At 41.2% G+C, this 18150-nt stretch overlaps 3 protein-coding genes across 3 annotated transcripts; 1 reads left to right on the top strand and 2 right to left on the bottom strand.

Annotated features, from left to right (window-relative positions):
• The first annotated feature begins 1025 nt into the window (after positions 1-1025).
• Positions 1026-9642, top strand: LOC135592779 (thioredoxin-like protein HCF164, chloroplastic). The gene is made up of 5 exons (XM_065082438.1): positions 1026-1385; positions 7234-7449; positions 8424-8527; positions 8967-9294; positions 9452-9642. The coding sequence occupies exons 1-4, from the start codon at positions 1185-1187 to the stop codon at positions 9247-9249; spliced, it is 804 nt and encodes a 267-aa protein (XP_064938510.1). The 5' UTR covers positions 1026-1184; the 3' UTR covers positions 9250-9294; positions 9452-9642.
• An 806-nt stretch (positions 9643-10448) lies between these two features.
• Positions 10449-14248, bottom strand: LOC135592778 (uncharacterized). Its single transcript, XM_065082437.1, has 8 exons — positions 14089-14248; positions 13811-13976; positions 13184-13242; positions 11803-11921; positions 11463-11700; positions 11254-11377; positions 10925-11023; positions 10449-10736 (listed from the first exon to the last, which is right to left on the bottom strand). Exons 1-7 carry the CDS (start codon positions 14146-14148, stop codon positions 10944-10946), a joined length of 846 nt encoding a protein of 281 aa, XP_064938509.1. The 5' UTR covers positions 14149-14248; the 3' UTR covers positions 10449-10736; positions 10925-10943.
• Positions 14249-15069: 821 nt separating this feature from the next.
• Positions 15070-17862, bottom strand: LOC135592776 (protein JINGUBANG-like). Its single transcript, XM_065082436.1, has one exon. It carries the CDS (start codon positions 17329-17331, stop codon positions 15832-15834), a length of 1500 nt encoding a protein of 499 aa, XP_064938508.1. The 5' UTR covers positions 17332-17862; the 3' UTR covers positions 15070-15831.
• Between the last annotated feature and the right edge of the window lie 288 nt (positions 17863-18150).

Genomic DNA, 18150 nt, shown 5'->3' with positions numbered 1-18150 from the left:
TGAGGATGGATTAGCTTTGGATTCTTGCATCGGAGATTGACCGAAGCGTTGGAGAATTTGAGTACGGAATCCACGTCCAGATGAGGGTGGTGAGAAAGGTAGCTTCTTCTTCTTCTTGCTTGCTTGCTTGTGTATATAATATACTACACCATCCTTCTTCTTGCTTACTGCTCTTAGAGAGAGAGAGAGAGAGAAAGAGAGAAGAATAATTAATGTTAATGTTACGCTTAATCGATCAATATGTCAGATAAGGTCGGCAACATAGATACCGATGGGATGACGTTGACGAGGAAGTTAACTTAATAAAGTTGTTATTCTTTAATCGTAATCTTAATGATTCAATGCACCATCTGATGACTTAATATATTTATTAAAGCTTCGTCCGCATGATCACCTATCATCTTATAAAAGATGTTTTGATTGCTTTCTTTGTTGGATATGATTCTAACATAATTTATAAGATCTCCATCAACTCCCTATAACTCAAACTCACGAGTTAATCTTAGTTGACTTTGAGTCTAACTTAACAACTCTACGCCATAAAAAGGCATCGCTCATACATACCAAGCATTAGTGTTGTTAAGAGTTATCGCTTTATGTTATATAAACTATAATATCTATTGGAAAGAGGGAGAGCCAAAGTGGTAAATCTTATCTGAGTTGAGTCCAAGTTTGTCATTAGCAAATAATTTCAGGATAATATTTAATCATAAATTAGATGAGTGTCGTAATAATAAATCATAAATCATAATTTCAGGATAATAATATGAGGGTTTTTTAATGTATATTTATTAAAGAAGGAATAATAAATTCAGGGAGGACTAATAAAATTGTCTGATATTTCAAACCAGATTTAAAAACTCCAAATAAAAAAGAAAAAGAAACACACAAAAAAGATCCATGAGATTTTTATTTTTTTGAGATCGGTGGGTTATTATTCGCACACGCGACAGTGATGAATATTTGGCAAAACTAATTTATCCCAACCTCTCAAACAACCAAACAAATCGTAACCAAACAAATCGTTCGCCGGCTGAAGGCTGCTCGCTCCAGCGGCGTCTACTTGGGCCGTGCCACACCACAGGAGGAAGAGACGGCGGCGGCAAGCACCCTAAAACCCCACGGCCATCAAATCCTCCACCACCCCCCCCCCCCCCCCCCCCCCCCCCGATCTAAAGCCGGCAATGGCCCGCGTCGCGTCGAGCCACTTCGGCCTCCTCGGCGAGCTCCCTCCACCTCGCCTCGACCCTTCGGATCTCCCTCGCCGCCTGCGCCAGGCGACCGTCCTCCGCCTCCGGTCGACAAGACCCCTCCGCCTCCCCAAGATGGCCTGCCTGGCCGAGTCTAAGCCGGTGGAGCCTCCCCTGGTCGAATCCCCTCCCGAGGTGAACCCCAACATCTTCTTCCTCTCCCGACTGAATGTATCTGTTCTGTCCCTCGAAAGGGCGTAATCACTTTCGGCGGGCAGATCTAATTAACCCGTCGATTCTTGACCAATTCTTTCGTTTAAGATCGATTCAGTAGTTACTGGAATCGTAAAGATAGATTGCTAAGTTGTGGCTTGCCGTTCTTGAATTGCTATTTCTGGGATACAAGGCCACCTGCTATTGCCAAAGAAGATCCGTGAATTCCCCCTCCATCTCCTCCTATTGACCTCCTCCTCTTTTCTGCCTTGGACGAAGAGTTCAGCCGGAGGAGGTCAAGGAAGAGTCGGCAGAGGTTGAGGGTTAGGTCCAGAGATAGATGAGGGGGAGGTCGAGATGGTGGCAAAGGACTGATCCAGAGGTGGAGGGGAAAGAGGAGGTGAAAAAGGAGCTGAGGCTAACATGGCTAGTTTATTTGCATTTTGCCATGTCAACAGTACTCAGATTGATGGTTCAGTTCTACCATGTAGGTTCACCTAACTGTGATCAGATCAACAGTGCTAATATTTCAACATCCAGGGTTTAGATGGACCATAAAATTATATAAGGCTTAAAGTGAACATGACACTATAATACATAAATCAATAATGCAATCCAAGGTTCGCCGTACCGTACCGTACCGGCGTTTCGACCCACGCTCGGTACGGTACGGTACGGGTGTACCGACCGGTATGCCGAGGTGTACCGAGCGGTACACCCGATTTTACCGATTTAACCCTCCGAAAATACCTGAAAATAAAAAAAAAAGTTAGGATAAGGTTTTCAAGTTACAAATAAATAGAGTAATAGTATAAGTTTGACAAAATCAATGTAAATTAGATAAGAATAGCATCACATATCTTTTTCGGGCTTTGAGGTAGTCTTGTTCGAGATTCGTATTTTAGCTCGTTATAGATTGAAATATCTACAGAAAAATTAGTTGAATTGTTAGACTATTTTGTTACAATATAAACTCTAAAATTCAAATGAATTAAATAATCATATATCTAGATATACCTGATTGTTAATTCTACCACCAAAACGAACGACGGGCCTCCACGGGTGGTGGATCAGGGTCCTCGATCCGATACATATCAATATGATACGTTTGTTGGACCCAATCATGAAATTGATCCCATGACATAGTGTATTGATACACCGTATGCCATTGATGCATCAATGTGGTGCTGATCGTAGATTGATCGTCATGAATCATATTTGTTCGAGGCAGCTCTTGAGGCATATATTGATGTTGTTCTGTATCATGCTGTTGCTCAGAGAAGGATGACCAACTATCACCATACTGTTGTTGCCCATATGATTCTCCATAATACGATTGCTGTGAATACGATGAGTCTCTTTCTGTGTCTATATCATGTATGCTCTGTCGCATTTGTTCATATTCATCCACTGCCTTCCCCTTCTCCTTTCCCTTCCGCGCATAAACTTGACCAGTACCTTGTCGAGTTCCATGATCTGAATCTTGAGTGGCATGTGTAAAATATTGCTCCTCAGTCCATTCACCATCCTCAAGTTGTGCAGACGAGACCAACGACTGCCCGGTATCACCGCCATCATCTGTTGAGGCACTGCTGTCCGTGTTGCTATCATGTCTCTGGACCGAGCGAGAAAGAGAATGTGATTGTGAAGGTGTCTCGTCGCCCGACTCGATTCTTTCCAACGATGCAACTGATGCTACTGCCTTCCCCTTTGCCTTTGTACGTTGGGCGGACGAGTGTGACCGTTGGGTATCGGTAGTTCCTCGAGCAGTTTGACTCATACCATGTTGTAATCGAGGGGGATTTTCCACCTGTTGGGGTTGTGCTTCTTCTTCTTCTTCTATTGCCTCGGTGATAAAACGCGAAGGACGCTAAGGATCTCCCGCCTCATCAAGTAGAGGATCCTCTTGGTTCTCTGCTGCTTCAACCCAATCTAACATTGGCTCTGAATCTTCGTTGTAGAATTGGAGGTCAATGGGATCAATATCTGGTTCCTCTGGCTCCTTATCCAACTCAGCACATCGTAATTTTAGCCGCATGTTATAATGGACATATACTAGTTTCTCTAACCGTCTGTAGGAGAGTCTGTTGCGGACCTTCGTATGAATCAATGCAAACGTTGACCAATTACGTTCGCAACCACTAGATGTTGTTGTCTGTGAAAGTATACGAACGGCAACCTTCCTTAAATGTGGTGCATCGCCTCCAAATTGTAGCCACCACTCGACTGCAAAAAGATATAAATAAGATTTTATTAGCATAACAAATAATCAACATTAAATATAATTGATAATCAATATGCATAACTTTTTCTCACCAGGATCCATAGTGTAACGGCACGATACAGCTACAACGTCGGAGAATGAACCAATTGTTTCTCGAAATAATTGACCCTCCATAAGAGCATCGGTTGCCTCGGTAGTGTTTGGCAAGAGCCGATATATAACATTTCGTAGTGTCGTTAGGAAATTATTTTGCGTTCCGAGAGCATATCGATATTGAATTGCTGGGTTTAGATAATACGCTGCAAAACATAATTTTGTTAGTATGATTTTTTATTATCTAAATAATAATAAATTAAATTATTCTTAATATGAATTTACCTGCATTATGGATATCTTGATCCATATGAACATCGGTCCGACGATCAATGATTCGTACATATTGGTCGGCCTTAAAATCATCTTTGAATGCTTTCCTGACCTCCTCTCTTGCTGAAATCAACATATATTTAAGATACGGCATTTGTGGACGCTTGTCCATATCGACCTTACGGAGGACAATATAAAGTGGTTCCACACCTTTTATGATTTCTGCTATAGTATCCCAAAATCTAGAGGAAAGAATGGCCTTTTCTATCTTCTTTCCATCACTCAATTTTGAATATCTGGATTCAGACCACTCTTGTGAGCTAGCCATTGCCTTCAAGCCTTGCCTTTTTTGCTGTAATGACTTTAATGCAATAAAATTGGTAGCAAACCGAGTAATTCCAGGTCGAAGTACCTCACCATTTACATACTTTTGCATTAATGCGTGGACCCAATGATGATTATATATAAATTTGGTAATTGATTGTGCTCGAGCTACACATTTTTTGACCGCATCCAACTCACCAATATCCTTCAACATTAGATCTATGCAATGAGCTGCACATGGAGTCCAAAACAAAGTTTTTCTTTTTTCCATCAATTGCAAACCGGCCTTTTTGAAATTCGCTCCATTGTCGGTTATTATTTGTACAACATACTGTGGTCCAATCTCCTCTACCATAGTGTCCATCAAGCTCTCAATGTAGTTTGCATCTTGGATCTTTTCAGAAGCATTAACGGACTTATGAAACACCACTCTTCTATTGCAATAAACAAGAAAGTTGATGATACTCATTCTTGTTGGTCCTGTCCAACTGTCACACATCAATGTCACCCCATATTCTTCCCATTGCCTCTTGAAGGATTTGATCCAATCCTTTATTTCTGCCACCTCCTCATCTAAGTACACGCCGTGAATCTCCTTTGGTGTTGGAGGTTGGATCCCCGTGCCAGACTTTTGAATAGAGGAGATCATGCTCTGATAATATGGACCTTTGGCTGTGTTGGCTGGAATCCTATGAAAGTTAAACCATTTTGAGATTGCCTTCCCAATATCCCGTTTTTTTTCTTTTGTGTATGCATCGTCAATCCGTGTTTGTTTCGCTGTTTGTGGGGGATAGGCTTGCGGATCAATATCAACAATATCTGGTGCGGACCTCCTGCCAAGACCTCTCATAAAACCACGGAGTCCACCATATCTCATGCTACTAGTTCGGCCTAGCTGAGAAGGAGCAGTTGGTTGCCTCATGCTGGTTGACCTCTGGATTCCACTACCAGTGCCATGCTCAAATTGTGAGTCAGGTCGTCGATGCCTCATTGCTTCATCGACCGTATACTGATGCTCCAATGATGCACGAATCCCAGCTGTGAGATCCGGGTCGACTTCATCGCCGCAACCCTCATACTGATCATAAACCGGTTCCTGTGTAGCCCTATGATATTCTTCCTCAACTCTTGCCTTCTTTTTTAATGTATCTTCCTTTGTTTGTTTAAGCTTGCTTTGAAATAATTTACGGATCTCCGTTGGAACTTTCTTGCATTTTGCAACATCAGGATACCCACCAGCCAAATGCATTTTCACTCGAGTTATTCCTCCACCTTTGCCAATGTAGTCACAATAAATACATTGCCAATGATGACGGTTTCCATCTAGCTTTCGGGCATGAACCCATGCATCATCATGTGGCTGTTCCTTTGGTGCCATGATCCTATCAAATTTAATTCAAATAAACTATAAAGTATAAACATATTAAATTGATCAAATATCGATCATAAATCACTAATCACAACATTAAGTAATTTTATTAAAACATAACTAATTATATTTTATTATCATAAATATGTTACATGCATAAAATAAGTATTAACATCATTAGATACAATAATTACGTGATTAACATAGTTAATTTTTCACTAATTACTTCTCATTCAACACTATAAACATGGCAAACACCCTAATAGATATTAAAGATATTAGATTCACATAAAATCAAATAAATTTCGATTAAATCATCGTTAAAATGACTAATTACAGTATTAAATAACTTTAATAAATTATAATTAAACTTATTTTACCATCATATATATGTTAAATACATAAAAGAAACATTAAATATGTAATTTTAATCTAATATGATTCAAATTATGATAATTATCATTTATCTACACTAATTACACGATTAATATAGTTAATTTTTCACTAATTACTTCTCTTTCACCACTATAAACATGACAAATACCTTAATAGGTATTAAAGACATTAAATTGATATAAAATCAAATAAATTTTGATTTAATCATCATTAAAATAACTAATCGCAGCATTAAATAATTTTAATAAAATTTAATTAAACTTATTTTACTATGATAAATATTATTCAATATTTACTATGCATGAAAAACACTAACCATAATCTTAAATATCTTAATTACTCTCTAATTAAAGAAAACGAATACATACCTCTTGATTAGAAAGTTCTTCCTCTTGATCTTTCCAAATTAGCCTCAATTGAATTCATAAATCGTTATTTTATAGAGTTTAGGAGAGAAAAGAAAAGTTTGAGAGAGAGTTTAAGAGAGTATAATGAAATAGGGGAGAGAAGATTGGTTTAAATAGGAGGAGAAAGGGCTCCAACGGTCAATTTGATCGTTGGAGCACTGTAGCACTGCTACAGTGTGGTAACGGTCGATTTCGACCGTTACCGAGTGGTACCGGTTGATTTCGACCGTTACCGAGTGGTACCGGTCGAAATCGATCGTTACCGAGTGGTACCGGGCGGTAACGGTCGAAATTTCGACCGTTACCGCCCGATATTAGGGTTTTTGGGTGTACCGCCCGGTAGCGGGCGGTCCGCGTACCGGTCACCTATCGGACCGGTACGTACCGCCCGTACCGGGCGGTACGATTCGGTAAGTCAATCCTTGAATTGCAATCTCTCCTAAACATAAAATGATGTACAAAGTGTTTGATCAGAGATTATTTTCTACAATAGCCAATACTTTCTCAAGTTGATTCTTGTGGAGGTCCTAATCCACAACTTTATGGATCATAATTCAGGTACTTTTATTGTTAATGTGATCAAGATATCTTTTCCTGGTAATTTCACTATGTTTGGTCAATATATTTATATTTTCTATCTCAGGTTTGGGAAATAACTAATATCTTCTTTGTGAAAGAAAGTTATATTTTGTTGCCTTCAGTATTATTTTCTGCTAAAGATGTTTAATTCAACATTTGTTACAGGATGAAAACACTGCACAACCTGGTGCAGTCAAAGAGGGCAGCCAAGATGCTAGTGTTTCCCAAAGTGCTAACTTTGTAGAATTTCCAAATAAAGATATAAATAGACGAGTAGCTTTGGCTTCTACCCTTGCTGCAGTGGGGCTTTTCATATCAGCACGACTAGATTTTGGTGTTTCTTTGAAAGATCTCTCTGCTGCTGCCATACCTTATGAAGAGGTCGGTTCGTCTTGTTTTCTTATGTTTTGAGCTTCATGTCCTTGCTTTATCACCTTCTTAAGTCCAATGAAGTGTTAGAGATAAAACTTGCATGAGCTCCATCACTTCAATTGCAGTTATTTCTTTTGTTGTTTCACAATTTTGACTGTGGTAATCTTTGACACTGGCAAAAGGAGCCTTGTCGTGTTCTCGATTTGGTAAACTTGCATTCTTGCTGCCTTTGGATAGTGTACACAAGTCATTTCGATTAATGCAACTTCGGGAATGTGTTATTTTTCCTTTTTTGTTGATAATTGGGTTATCAACCATTTCAGTGGCATACATAAACAATTGGAGGGACACGTATCCAATTGTGCCTATGGAGATCTCTTAACTAGCAGCTTCAGAGAAGTGGCTCCATCATATATGAATTAAGATTTCAGATGGCTAACTAATGCTGAAACACCAGACATAAGCTTGCTTATTATTCCGCAAAACGTTTTAAGCATGCATGGTATTTTTTTCTTGGAGGTATGAGGAGTCAATTAGAGGAGAGCACCCTGAAGTATTGGTAAGTCATGTAATGCCTGGATGACCTAGCGAACTGATACCAAGATGGATCAATTGCTGTATCAGGAAATTACTTGAAATATATATATATATATATATATATATATATATATATATATATATACCCTTTTCTTGAATGACAGATCTTCTCTGATAGCGAGATTAAGGGTTTTGATACTTGAAGATGTCTTCTTGACTCCTCTCGGTCAAGAAGCATAACATAAAGCACTTCTCCTATACCGCAACCTAGTAATGATCTTGTTTGTCAACAGATTGAATTGAACTGAGTTAAAATAGTTGTCATAAGTTACTCTTGTCAATGATGGATGGTAGAGAGCTAGGTCCATACTAAATTAAACGTGCTATCTTAAAAGCCTTCTATATATACATGGTTCTCACCAAATGGTGTATTGCTGTTGTTTCAGGCTCTTGCCAACGGAAAACCCACCGTTGTCGAGTTTTATGCAGATTGGTGTGAAGTTTGTCGGGAGTTAGCTCCACAGATCTTTCAGGTAGAGCAGCAGTTCAGGTAAGATCTTGATTTCTGTATAATGTAAATTAAATATAAATAAACTAAATGCAGTTTCATCAAATATGTGAAAGAAATTTCATCTCCTGTGAAGTATGGACACAGGATCTTATATCATCTATGTAAGATTTCAAGATACTACAATTGCAAAACCCTGCCTGGTGAGTGAGCTTCCCATGTGCTGCATTGGTCCTATGTTATGCTTATTGACAGAGTATTTCCTTTTCTCTGCAATTCACTGCAAATTACCTGCTTGTATGATCTTAGACCTTAATTATACCTTCCTGGTCATTGTTTCCTCTTGTGTGTGACAGATTTCTGACATCACAACTAATGGATAAGATACTAACATTGTAATTCAAAATTCTCAACTAATTAAAGATTTAAAGATATTTTTCTGTCCCTATTTAGAGATTTTTACCAGAGTGGCTTCTGTCAGGAATCAAGTGAATTTCGTGATGTTGAATGTCGATAACACAAAGTGGGAGCAGGAGCTTGACGAGTTTGGAGTCGAAGGCATCCCCCATTTTGCTTTCTTGGATAAAGATGGGAACGAGGAGGGAAATGTTGTGGGCAGACTTCCAAAGCAGTATTTTCTTGAAAATGTTGCTGCTCTTGTTAACGGTGAGCCAACAATACCCCACGCCCGAGTCGTGGGTCAGTACTCGAGCGCGGAAGCCAGGAAGGTGCATCAAGTTGTTGATCCCAGAAGCCATGGTTAACCATGTACCTTTCCTGCTCATAGCTGCTCCCACCCAACAAAATAAGTATGTTCTTTCTGTATCATCTTTAGTGGATGAAAACTATTAGCCTATGACTCCTTAGATATATATTCTTTATCTGAGACTTAAAAAAATCTGATTTTTGTTGAGGTTACGAAACTTAAAGCTGATGTTTTTTGTTGTTGTTGTTGTTGTTTTTCAGGCATCTTTGACCTGTGCTGCTGATTGGATCCCAAGTTGCGGAAAGGTTTGCTGTGCAAATCTTTGACAATTGTTTTTCTAGATTTCTTATGTGTTCTTCAGTTGATCTATACCACCTTTGTAGTAACAACTTGTGATGTGGCCAATCAATAGGGAAAAGTCTTAGGCCAAGATGGTCAGGTATCCCTAAAAGAGGTGTGTTAGATTGCTGTTTTGATCAGCCGCACCAAGACAATTTTTTATACTCCATCTTGCAGCCTAAGCAAAATGAAGATGGAGTTTAAAGAGGAATCTCTTGCAATAAAACAAAGATACCCATCTTGAACGCCCATACCAAATAGCTGAAAGAGTCAAAAGCAGAGCGTTGTTCTATTTCTCTGCCCAGGGAACCTTTCACTAAATTCTTCATGGAATGCTTGGAAGATAACCATCACTTACTTCCTCTTAATTTTTTTCCCCCTTTTTTGATGATAAATCCATCACTCTACAACCAAAAGAAACATTTTATTCTTAGCAGTAGAAGACTTGGCAACACAATCCTAGATTTGGTCTACATGCTAGGCTGTCAGAAAAGCCTGAAGGTTAGAGGTTGCAACCATCGTGTTCTCGTGTATTCTTCACCGCGTCTTGTACTCGAAACTAATAACATTCTTTGGTAAAACGGAGTCCATCTTAGTGGATTGAGTTTATATAGGGGAGCTACTAATTGTGTTATCAATCCGAAGCAAAAGGTATCAAATACAACAAACAAATAAGTAACTATAATTTTTAAAATTTCCACATTATGCTCTCAATGAACAACTAAATTACCTTCCCTCACGAAGTAACGAAGGGACAACAAGCATTTCATTTTTCTTTTTCCTTTTTGTCATGACTAGATCACCCGACAATTAATATGAAATAATGTGGAGTAGACATTTTAAGAGATCATCCTCTAATCAGATCACAAAATTCCTTCAAAATAAGGAGTAATCCTCAACCAAGGTAAGAGACCTAGATAAATAAACAAATAATTAGATGTATATGAATAGATGAAGTTAGGCGGCCAGAGGAGTATAATCTTTTCAGAAAAATGCACAAAATATGGATGGCTTTATAAAAAAAAAAAAAGCGTATATGAGAAACATGAAATCTAGGGTTCGAAGAAACATCATGCATTCCCATATCATAGTTGCCATTCTGTCCATTTAAAAGGTTAACAAGCAGTCTGCCATCTCAATCAACCCTTGGTTCCTAAAGATTGCTAGTACATGCCACAAAACGACAACTTGATTTGTTCCCAATACCTGAAAATTAAAAAAAAAATTGATTTAATCATTCTTCATGACTTGCAGCATAAAGCACGAATTGCAATAAATATGATGAACGTTGGCAATTTCACTCAGAAAATCACAAATTTCCTTGTTCAGATAGCAGAAACCATTATACAAAATAAATTCAAATTGGGTTTCATTTGGTCAAAGATGTTTTTTACCATGATAGATGAAAGCAGATCAGAAAAGTGACATATCAGGTGGTGGCCCATAAACTGATTGCCATGATAGTGGTATATTCCACCCACCCTCTACATGTCCTGAAACGGCCAGTCATACAAGTGTAAGAATTCATGAAAAAAGCTCACACTTATTAAAATATTTGAAACAAAGAAAGGGCACTGCAATTATAAAAACATTGATGCAACTGAAAAACTTGTAAAACTCCTGACAGAGTTTCAGTGAAACCAGCTCTAATTGACGAAACATGCAGGCCATTAGATTAAAAAGATAAAGACATCATAATCATAGATCTTTTCTTTGAACTCACCAGATAACTTATCTGGGGTCAGCCTCAACAGTTTGCAGGCTGCATCAGCCAATTGAAAGGAATCTGCAATGTTGTCCCCCTCGGAACAATAGCATAACAAACAAGTAACTTTCAGACCTTTTGCCTACATTCAATATTCCAAACAAGTTATTTGCAACAGTTCTGAGTTACGGGAAAAGCATTCATTAATGAAGTACCAAAAGGAGTACCTTGCAACAAGAGAACAGAGCAGCAAATGGTAAGCCGGGATAATAGTCATCATGAACCAATTCATCTTCAAAACTGGGCTCATCTTCCCGATCAGTTTTCCCTTCAGCTAGCTCATTAAGATATTTCCATCGTCTCTGAGTTGGATCATATTCCTCAAGCCTCTTAAATCCTAACCTCTCACAATCACTATCATTTCCATCATTGTTGGTGCTTGAGACATAGTAAACCTGCATATCACTGAATGGCAACCCTATGTCTAATCTCACAAAAGCAGGAACCAAAAAGAAAAACATGAAAAAATAGTTTTAAAAAAAAACTACAAAGGTAAAGCTCATGTACCTGGATGCGACAATTTTTTTCATTCTACCAGAATCTAGACTTGAAAGAATAATAACATGTTTCTTTCCAATGCTTGACACAAAATCTGCCAAATTCTTTGCAAACTCAACCATCATTCCCTGATATTGAATGGTAATATTAATCTCAAGATAAGAAAGTCAAATATCATAATAAGAAAACAGATAATGCAACAACGGATGTCACGATGTGCACCAGGTGCATCTCAGCTTCTGTAGTTATAGAAATAAATTTTCACTAATGCAACTCTTAGAAATGTTGGACCTGTTGTGCAGATTAAAGCTACGATAAGTTCAGATACCAATTCGAACTTATAATGGAAGTATACATTATCTTTTCAGCTTTGTTGTGTAAAAACTACCACAGGACCTTCTATCTGTTACATTATTGTTAGATACCAGAACTTGGTCTTGCAAATTGCTATTGTTGACCATATAAGGGCAGCTACCAGAAAATAGTGAATAAGATACACAGAAAATGAACTTGAAGGTGATTGAAAGAGCTTAACATGATACCAACAGGCATGTGTGCTGGTTGAACTTGCACTCAAACATTGGTCAAATACAGGAGCAAAAAATTCTCACATACTGGAAGTAGCATAGCAGAGATTGCTCGTAGAACGGGCAGCACAGAAAAACTTCAAGATCCAATTACGTTGTGTACAATTCACAAGAACTACAAATAACAAGTAACATATATTTATATATAATTCAAAAAGCCCTTCCTCCAACCTATTGACAATCTTTTTCCTGTAAGTACTTCATAAATGAAACAAGATAAAAAATAAAGTTCCTATCCAATAATTTTTCTTATAGAAAAAAGGTGAAAGACAAACTTGTGATGAAAACTTCCTGGAAGCACTTTACTACAGTCCCAGATCAGTTAATGCTTGATATGCTTATACCGAAAGCTTCTCCCTACTACTAATGCTTAGTATGTTCCTTTGTTTTTCTAAAAAGAGATTTCATGTGCATCAGTTTAAGGCTGCTACTTCTTGAAAAATGGATATCACACAATATGCACATTATTGATTCCAAAAGGATGACATCTACAAATTAAGTCTTCTCTGTGAACAACCCTTGAATGGTTCTATGTCCGAGGTACTTACTTTGAATGCATTATTGTACTTTTAAGTGTCATATGATCTGAGATTACACTTCACCTGAGATCATATCTAATCCTTCGTTGACCATTAAGATATTATTTTAAGGAAAATAAGCTAACTGATACTCAGATTGACTGTGCAAGAACAGTTTGATCCACTGGTATGTATATTTTCATGAATGACCAGAAAATTGACTAATTGTCATGCACATTAATGGAGTGCAATTGCAATGAAGATTGAAAAATAAGCCAGGCTCACCTTGATAACTGGAGACCTTTGCTGGATAAGAGTAAATGCATGTGGAGGAAATTCGTAAGCTGCAATTGCAAACACCTTAAAATGATTATTATTACACAGCTTGAACAAATAATTAAAGAAAGTATATCAGCATGAGCTAGAAACTAAGAGGGTACTGACTGTCAGTGATGACAATTTTAATCTAACCAAAACACTAATACATGTCTATTGTGACATCATATATTTGGTATAAACTTTAGGAAACGATGTTACCCAACTATCACCTTAATGGTTCCTTCAGACCAAACCTAGCGATATACGGGCACATGCTCGTCGAACATATCTGTGACTGACATTCTTTCTGGCTAGTGGTAAAACTACCAGCTGACATGCAAAAACAAAAAAGAAAAAAAGGGAAGGCCAGAGCAACCATTTAACTCTACCATAAGACAAGTAGACAGCATCTAGAGCTTCAGAATGTATAAATATAGATAGGCAAAGCTTCACAGTTAATACAATGTAAAAGAGTATGCCAGTGCCTCAACCATTAAATGAGCGCAATGCATAATGCATTTCCACAAACACCTAGCCGACAACATAAAAGAAGACTTGATGGAAAAAATACGAAGCTGGGAGCAAGAAAATTACCCTCGAGGGGCAGCGCAAGGACGCCCTCAGGCTCCGGACCGTAAGCATCATTTCCGACGCAAGGGAGCAGGGAAGGCTCATCCAAAAACCCAACTCTTTTGGCCCCGGTCGACGAGATCAGGAGATCGACCGCCAACTGCCCGACGTTGCCGATCGACAGCCCTGGCTACCGAATCACAGCACGATCCAACATAAATTGAGGCAATGAAGCCCAAAAGACAACAACGAAGAAGAATGAAACAAAGAGGAAGAGGAGGAGGGCGGTTTATGATGCGAACCAGAAGAATCGAAGGGCAGTCGGCGGACAGGTTTCGGCCTTCCTCAAGGGTGAACTCCATGGAGGGAGGAGGGAGGATGGAGGATGGAGGAGGACGCACTCGCTTTCGATCGGGTGCTTCGATGCTTTCCGCTCTCTGTTTCTTGCGTGCGTGACAAGGAGGTTGTAACCGCTTTTATACAGCGTTTGCAAGAAAATTGTGCTGCACGCAAGAAAATAAATATACATATCACAAAATTGATATGAACTATTCATTAATAAAATTAATTACGTATTTTAAAATAAAATATTATCTATTTAGCAATTTAATTAAATAAAATTAATTAACTTCTTCAACACTCCCGACATCTTCGTGCAATGACTAATGACATCATACGCTTCTTTCGTAATATAAACATGATTACTTTTGAACATATCGACGTAACTACGAATATTATTATACATAATCTTGTTATAATATGTATGTATGTATTTACAAAGCATTATAAAAAGAGTAACAACCTAATCATTAGAAGACTAACAAGGTTTTTGGTTGATGGTGGTTGCAGCTACTCTACGGAGATTGATGTTCATTTAATGTCAAGAAAGCAATCTCATTGCCGGTGATGTAAATGGATAAAATGTCTTCGAAGAGATCGATCATAAAGTCAGAAGTCTCCTAATAACTTGTTTCATAAAACATGACCTTTAACAAAAGTAGAGAGTTGCATGTGGCATAGGAAAGGCCATGTCTCATCATGGACAATAAATATCTAGTGGATTTTGCATTAAAGCAACTGCTCCACACCCTATTTGGTCGCACATTAATTTGCTAATAACCTCTTAGCAATCGTTTTATATTCAGGTCGCTGCATTTTGTTGCTAATAATCCCTCCTATTATATATCCCAGAGAATTCCCAAACATCAAAAAGTACTCGATAGAATTCAAATGTTATAATTACATTTCACAGTGTGTAGCCCAATGGGTACAGTAATTACTCCACAAAACAGTACTCCCAACAAATATGAGGTCACTGTACCTTTGATCGGAGGAGCCAACAGCGTTGAATGGTCTATCAACTGCTGAATGGATTAACATCGAGACTCATGAATGGACAGTGATATCAACAGCTCCAATCGAATCGCTTTGTACCACTAACTCTAATCATCCGCAGACGGTATCCGATTGGAGCTGCGTCTGATAAGTACTGGGGGGGAATCAGACGTTGACATGACCGAATCATATTTCGTTGACACCGGCACTCGATTTAACTGTTGAAGACGACGTGTGCTCGCCATTTTGTCTCCGCTGCCAAAAATGATCTCCTTGAAGGAGCGTTCATGGCGGCCCCGTGATTCCACGTCTTATCAATCCACGTCAGCCATCGATTGCGTTGGGTCGGCGTCCTCATTAAATACCTGCTGATTCATATGGGTCCCACCTCCAACCCAACGCTTTTCATGTTGACATACATATGTTCAGATTTTTTGTATTTTTAATCAGGTGTAGAATAACATGCAATTCATATATATATATATATATATGAATGCAAACAAATAAGCTCCTTTTCTTAACAAAAGGATGCTTACCATAAAACAATCACCTTACACTGCTCTCCTTACCATATCTTATCTCCAACAATATGCACACTGATGTATAAAAAAGAAGAAAAGAAACAGAAAAACGTGTACTTTTGCTTTGCCTTGTGGAGGACGGGCTCAGTTAGGATGTACAAACCAAGCAGGCTAAATCTTCACGTGTGCTCACGCGGCAGCCCGCGTGCTCGAAGCCGCGCCATCGCTCGTGGGCGCCCCCGCTCCGCCACCCCCGGCACGCAGAGGCGACCGTCCCAGCTTTCCGTCGGGGGTCTCCGCCTCCGCCAGTCCACGCACCGGCGTCGCCCCCGCCGTGGCCTCCCGCTCCAACACCCGCCACACCTTGACCGACTTGTCCAGGCTCCCGCTGTACACCACGTACCGCGGTCCCCCGGGAGCAGCGATGACCGCCCCGCCCTGGCTGTCGTCCTCCTCCTCCACCGCCAGACACTTGATGGGCCCCTGGTGCCCCGCGAGCACCGCCAGCTTCGTGTGGTCCCAGCCGTCGCCACTCGTCGCCTCCCTTCGCCAGACGCACAGGGTCTTGTCCGCGGACCCGCTGACCACAAGTCTCCCGGCCGCCGCGAGGCACAGCACCGCCATCCGGTGCCCGCGGAGCTTCCCGCCGTGCTCCAGCTGCCGCCACCATCCTTGCCAGCGCCAGTAGTTCACCGCCCCGTCCGACGAACCGCAGTACACCACTCCGGCCGCCTCCGACACTGCCACCGCCGTAGCCGCGCTCTCCTGCCGCAGCAGCATCTGCACTAGGACGTGCCTGGTGGCGCCTCCTTTCCCCGCCGCTTCCCTCCGCCACACCTTCGCCGTCCCGTCTGCCGACCCCGTGAATAGCAACCCGCCGAACCCGGTCGCTACCGCGTTGACAGCGTCGTCGTGCGCCTTGATGGATTCGAGGCACTTGGAGTCCGAAATCCTCCACACCTTCACCGTCTTATCCCAAGATCCGGAGTACAGTATCCCGGCCTCTTCGTCGAGGCTGAGACAAGAAACCGCATCGAAATGCCGAAGCCACACGACGTTGCGGTGACGTCGCACCTCGACATAGTTGGACGGGTTGATGGAGCTCTTCAGCAAGTCCTTGAGCCTAGGGAGCGTCCCCACTCGCCTGTGGACGGCTGGATTCTTCGAGGAGGTCTTCCAGATGCGAATCTTGCCGTCCTGGTGGCCGGTGAAGATCCTGTCTCCGGCGACGACGATAGCCTTGACGAGGCCGCTGCTGGACTTGAACCCGGACAACTCGCGGCGGCCCTTCCAGACACGGATGTTCCTGCTGTCGGAGCCGGTGTAGAGGATGTCCCCGGCGGATGCGAGGGAGTAGACGTGCCCCTCCTCGCGAACGAGTGACCCGACCAGACCGGTAGCGCAGGGGTCGGCGACCTCGTCGGAGAGGAGGGGGAGGTAAGCCCAGGGGGACTTGGCGAAGGGCGAGACAGCCACGGGGTTCCAGGGAGACAGAAAATAAGGGGAAGCCCCGGTGCTGGTCGGATTGCGATCGGAGTAATAGCCAGGGCTAGCGGTGGTGGAGAGGGCAATGCTGCCGCTGTCGGTGGGGAGCTCGTCCTCGGACTGGATCATTGTGTCGGTGTGGAAGAGATCGAACAGTTTGGAACCGCGCGGCGGGCTTCCCGTGCTTACCTTCCGATCTCTCATGCTCGACGCAATGTATGAACTCCAAAGACTGTCGTTGTTGTCTGGGATAAAAGAAGAGGAAGTTTCGGTGCGAAGAAAGCCGAAAGTTTTCGAGCCACAGAAGGAAAGAGATCGGAGCGAGCCAACTAAAGCTCGATGGCGGTGGCCAGGCCGCGTATAAATACGAAAAGAGAAGCCACGAGGCCACGCCACGTGGACGAAGAAGACTTCGACCGCACGTAAGGCGTTCGACCGCAGTGTGGAGCGGAACCGGTTGTTGGACGGCTATCGCGGCGATAGTCGTCAACCGTAACAGGGGATCTCATGTCATGTGCAAGTCACGAAGCACATACTCTCTCCATAAACTAGGAGGACACGTACCAAATTGGTAGCTGGCCCACCAAGTGTATACTGTGAACGCCTGTTGTTCCCTGTCCTCTTTCAGACAGCCGTGACGCGTCGACAGCCCTTTGACCGGTTAGAGAAAACGTGTTAGGCTTCTATGGGTTTGACGGCTTTAAGGGTCCGACGACAGGTGTTTAGATCACAAGGCTTAGCGTTTGCTGATTTGGTCATAAAGCAAAAGAAACAAATAGAGATCAAAGTAGCATTTTGGAAGAGGATATTGACACGGATTAACCTATTGACTACATACGTGTGCATCCATCTACAGTATAGTCTCTCCAACCAGATGCAAGATGAGCATGAGTTGAGAAATGGAGACTAATTGCAATTGACATGCAGCGCGAATGGAGGAGATGCAATAGTGGGGCTGCTACGGCACTTGTCCCCATCTTGGGGCCCACTGTCTCATCTGTTTCAAGACAGACACCAAAGATA

The sequence above is a fragment of the Musa acuminata genome, chromosome BXJ1-9, assembly GCF_036884655.1.
Source record: "Musa acuminata AAA Group cultivar baxijiao chromosome BXJ1-9, Cavendish_Baxijiao_AAA, whole genome shotgun sequence".
Taxonomy (NCBI): Eukaryota; Viridiplantae; Streptophyta; class Magnoliopsida; order Zingiberales; family Musaceae; genus Musa; species Musa acuminata.
Note: the sequence above shows the minus strand (reverse complement) of the source record. Positions and strands in the feature narration are given on the sequence as shown.

Coding starts and splice junctions, on each gene's coding strand:
- LOC135592779 (XM_065082438.1), top strand. CDS start 1,185: ATGGCCCGCGTCGCGTCGAGCCACTTCGGCCTCCTCGGCGAGCTCCCT. Junction 1,386..7,233: donor TGGTCGAATCCCCTCCCGAG/GTGAACCCCAAC, acceptor CATTTGTTACAG/GATGAAAACACTGCACAACC. Junction 8,528..8,966: donor CAGGTAGAGCAGCAGTTCAG/GTAAGATCTTGA, acceptor GGCTTCTGTCAG/GAATCAAGTGAATTTCGTGA.
- LOC135592778 (XM_065082437.1), bottom strand. CDS start 14,148: ATGGAGTTCACCCTTGAGGAAGGCCGAAACCTGTCCGCCGACTGCCCT. Junction 11,922..13,183: donor AAAGGTCTCCAGTTATCAAG/GTGAGCCTGGCT, acceptor ATTCAATATCAG/GGAATGATGGTTGAGTTTGC. Junction 11,024..11,253: donor GACCCCAGATAAGTTATCTG/GTGAGTTCAAAG, acceptor TGGCCGTTTCAG/GACATGTAGAGGGTGGGTGG.
- LOC135592776 (XM_065082436.1), bottom strand. CDS start 17,331: ATGAGAGATCGGAAGGTAAGCACGGGAAGCCCGCCGCGCGGTTCCAAA.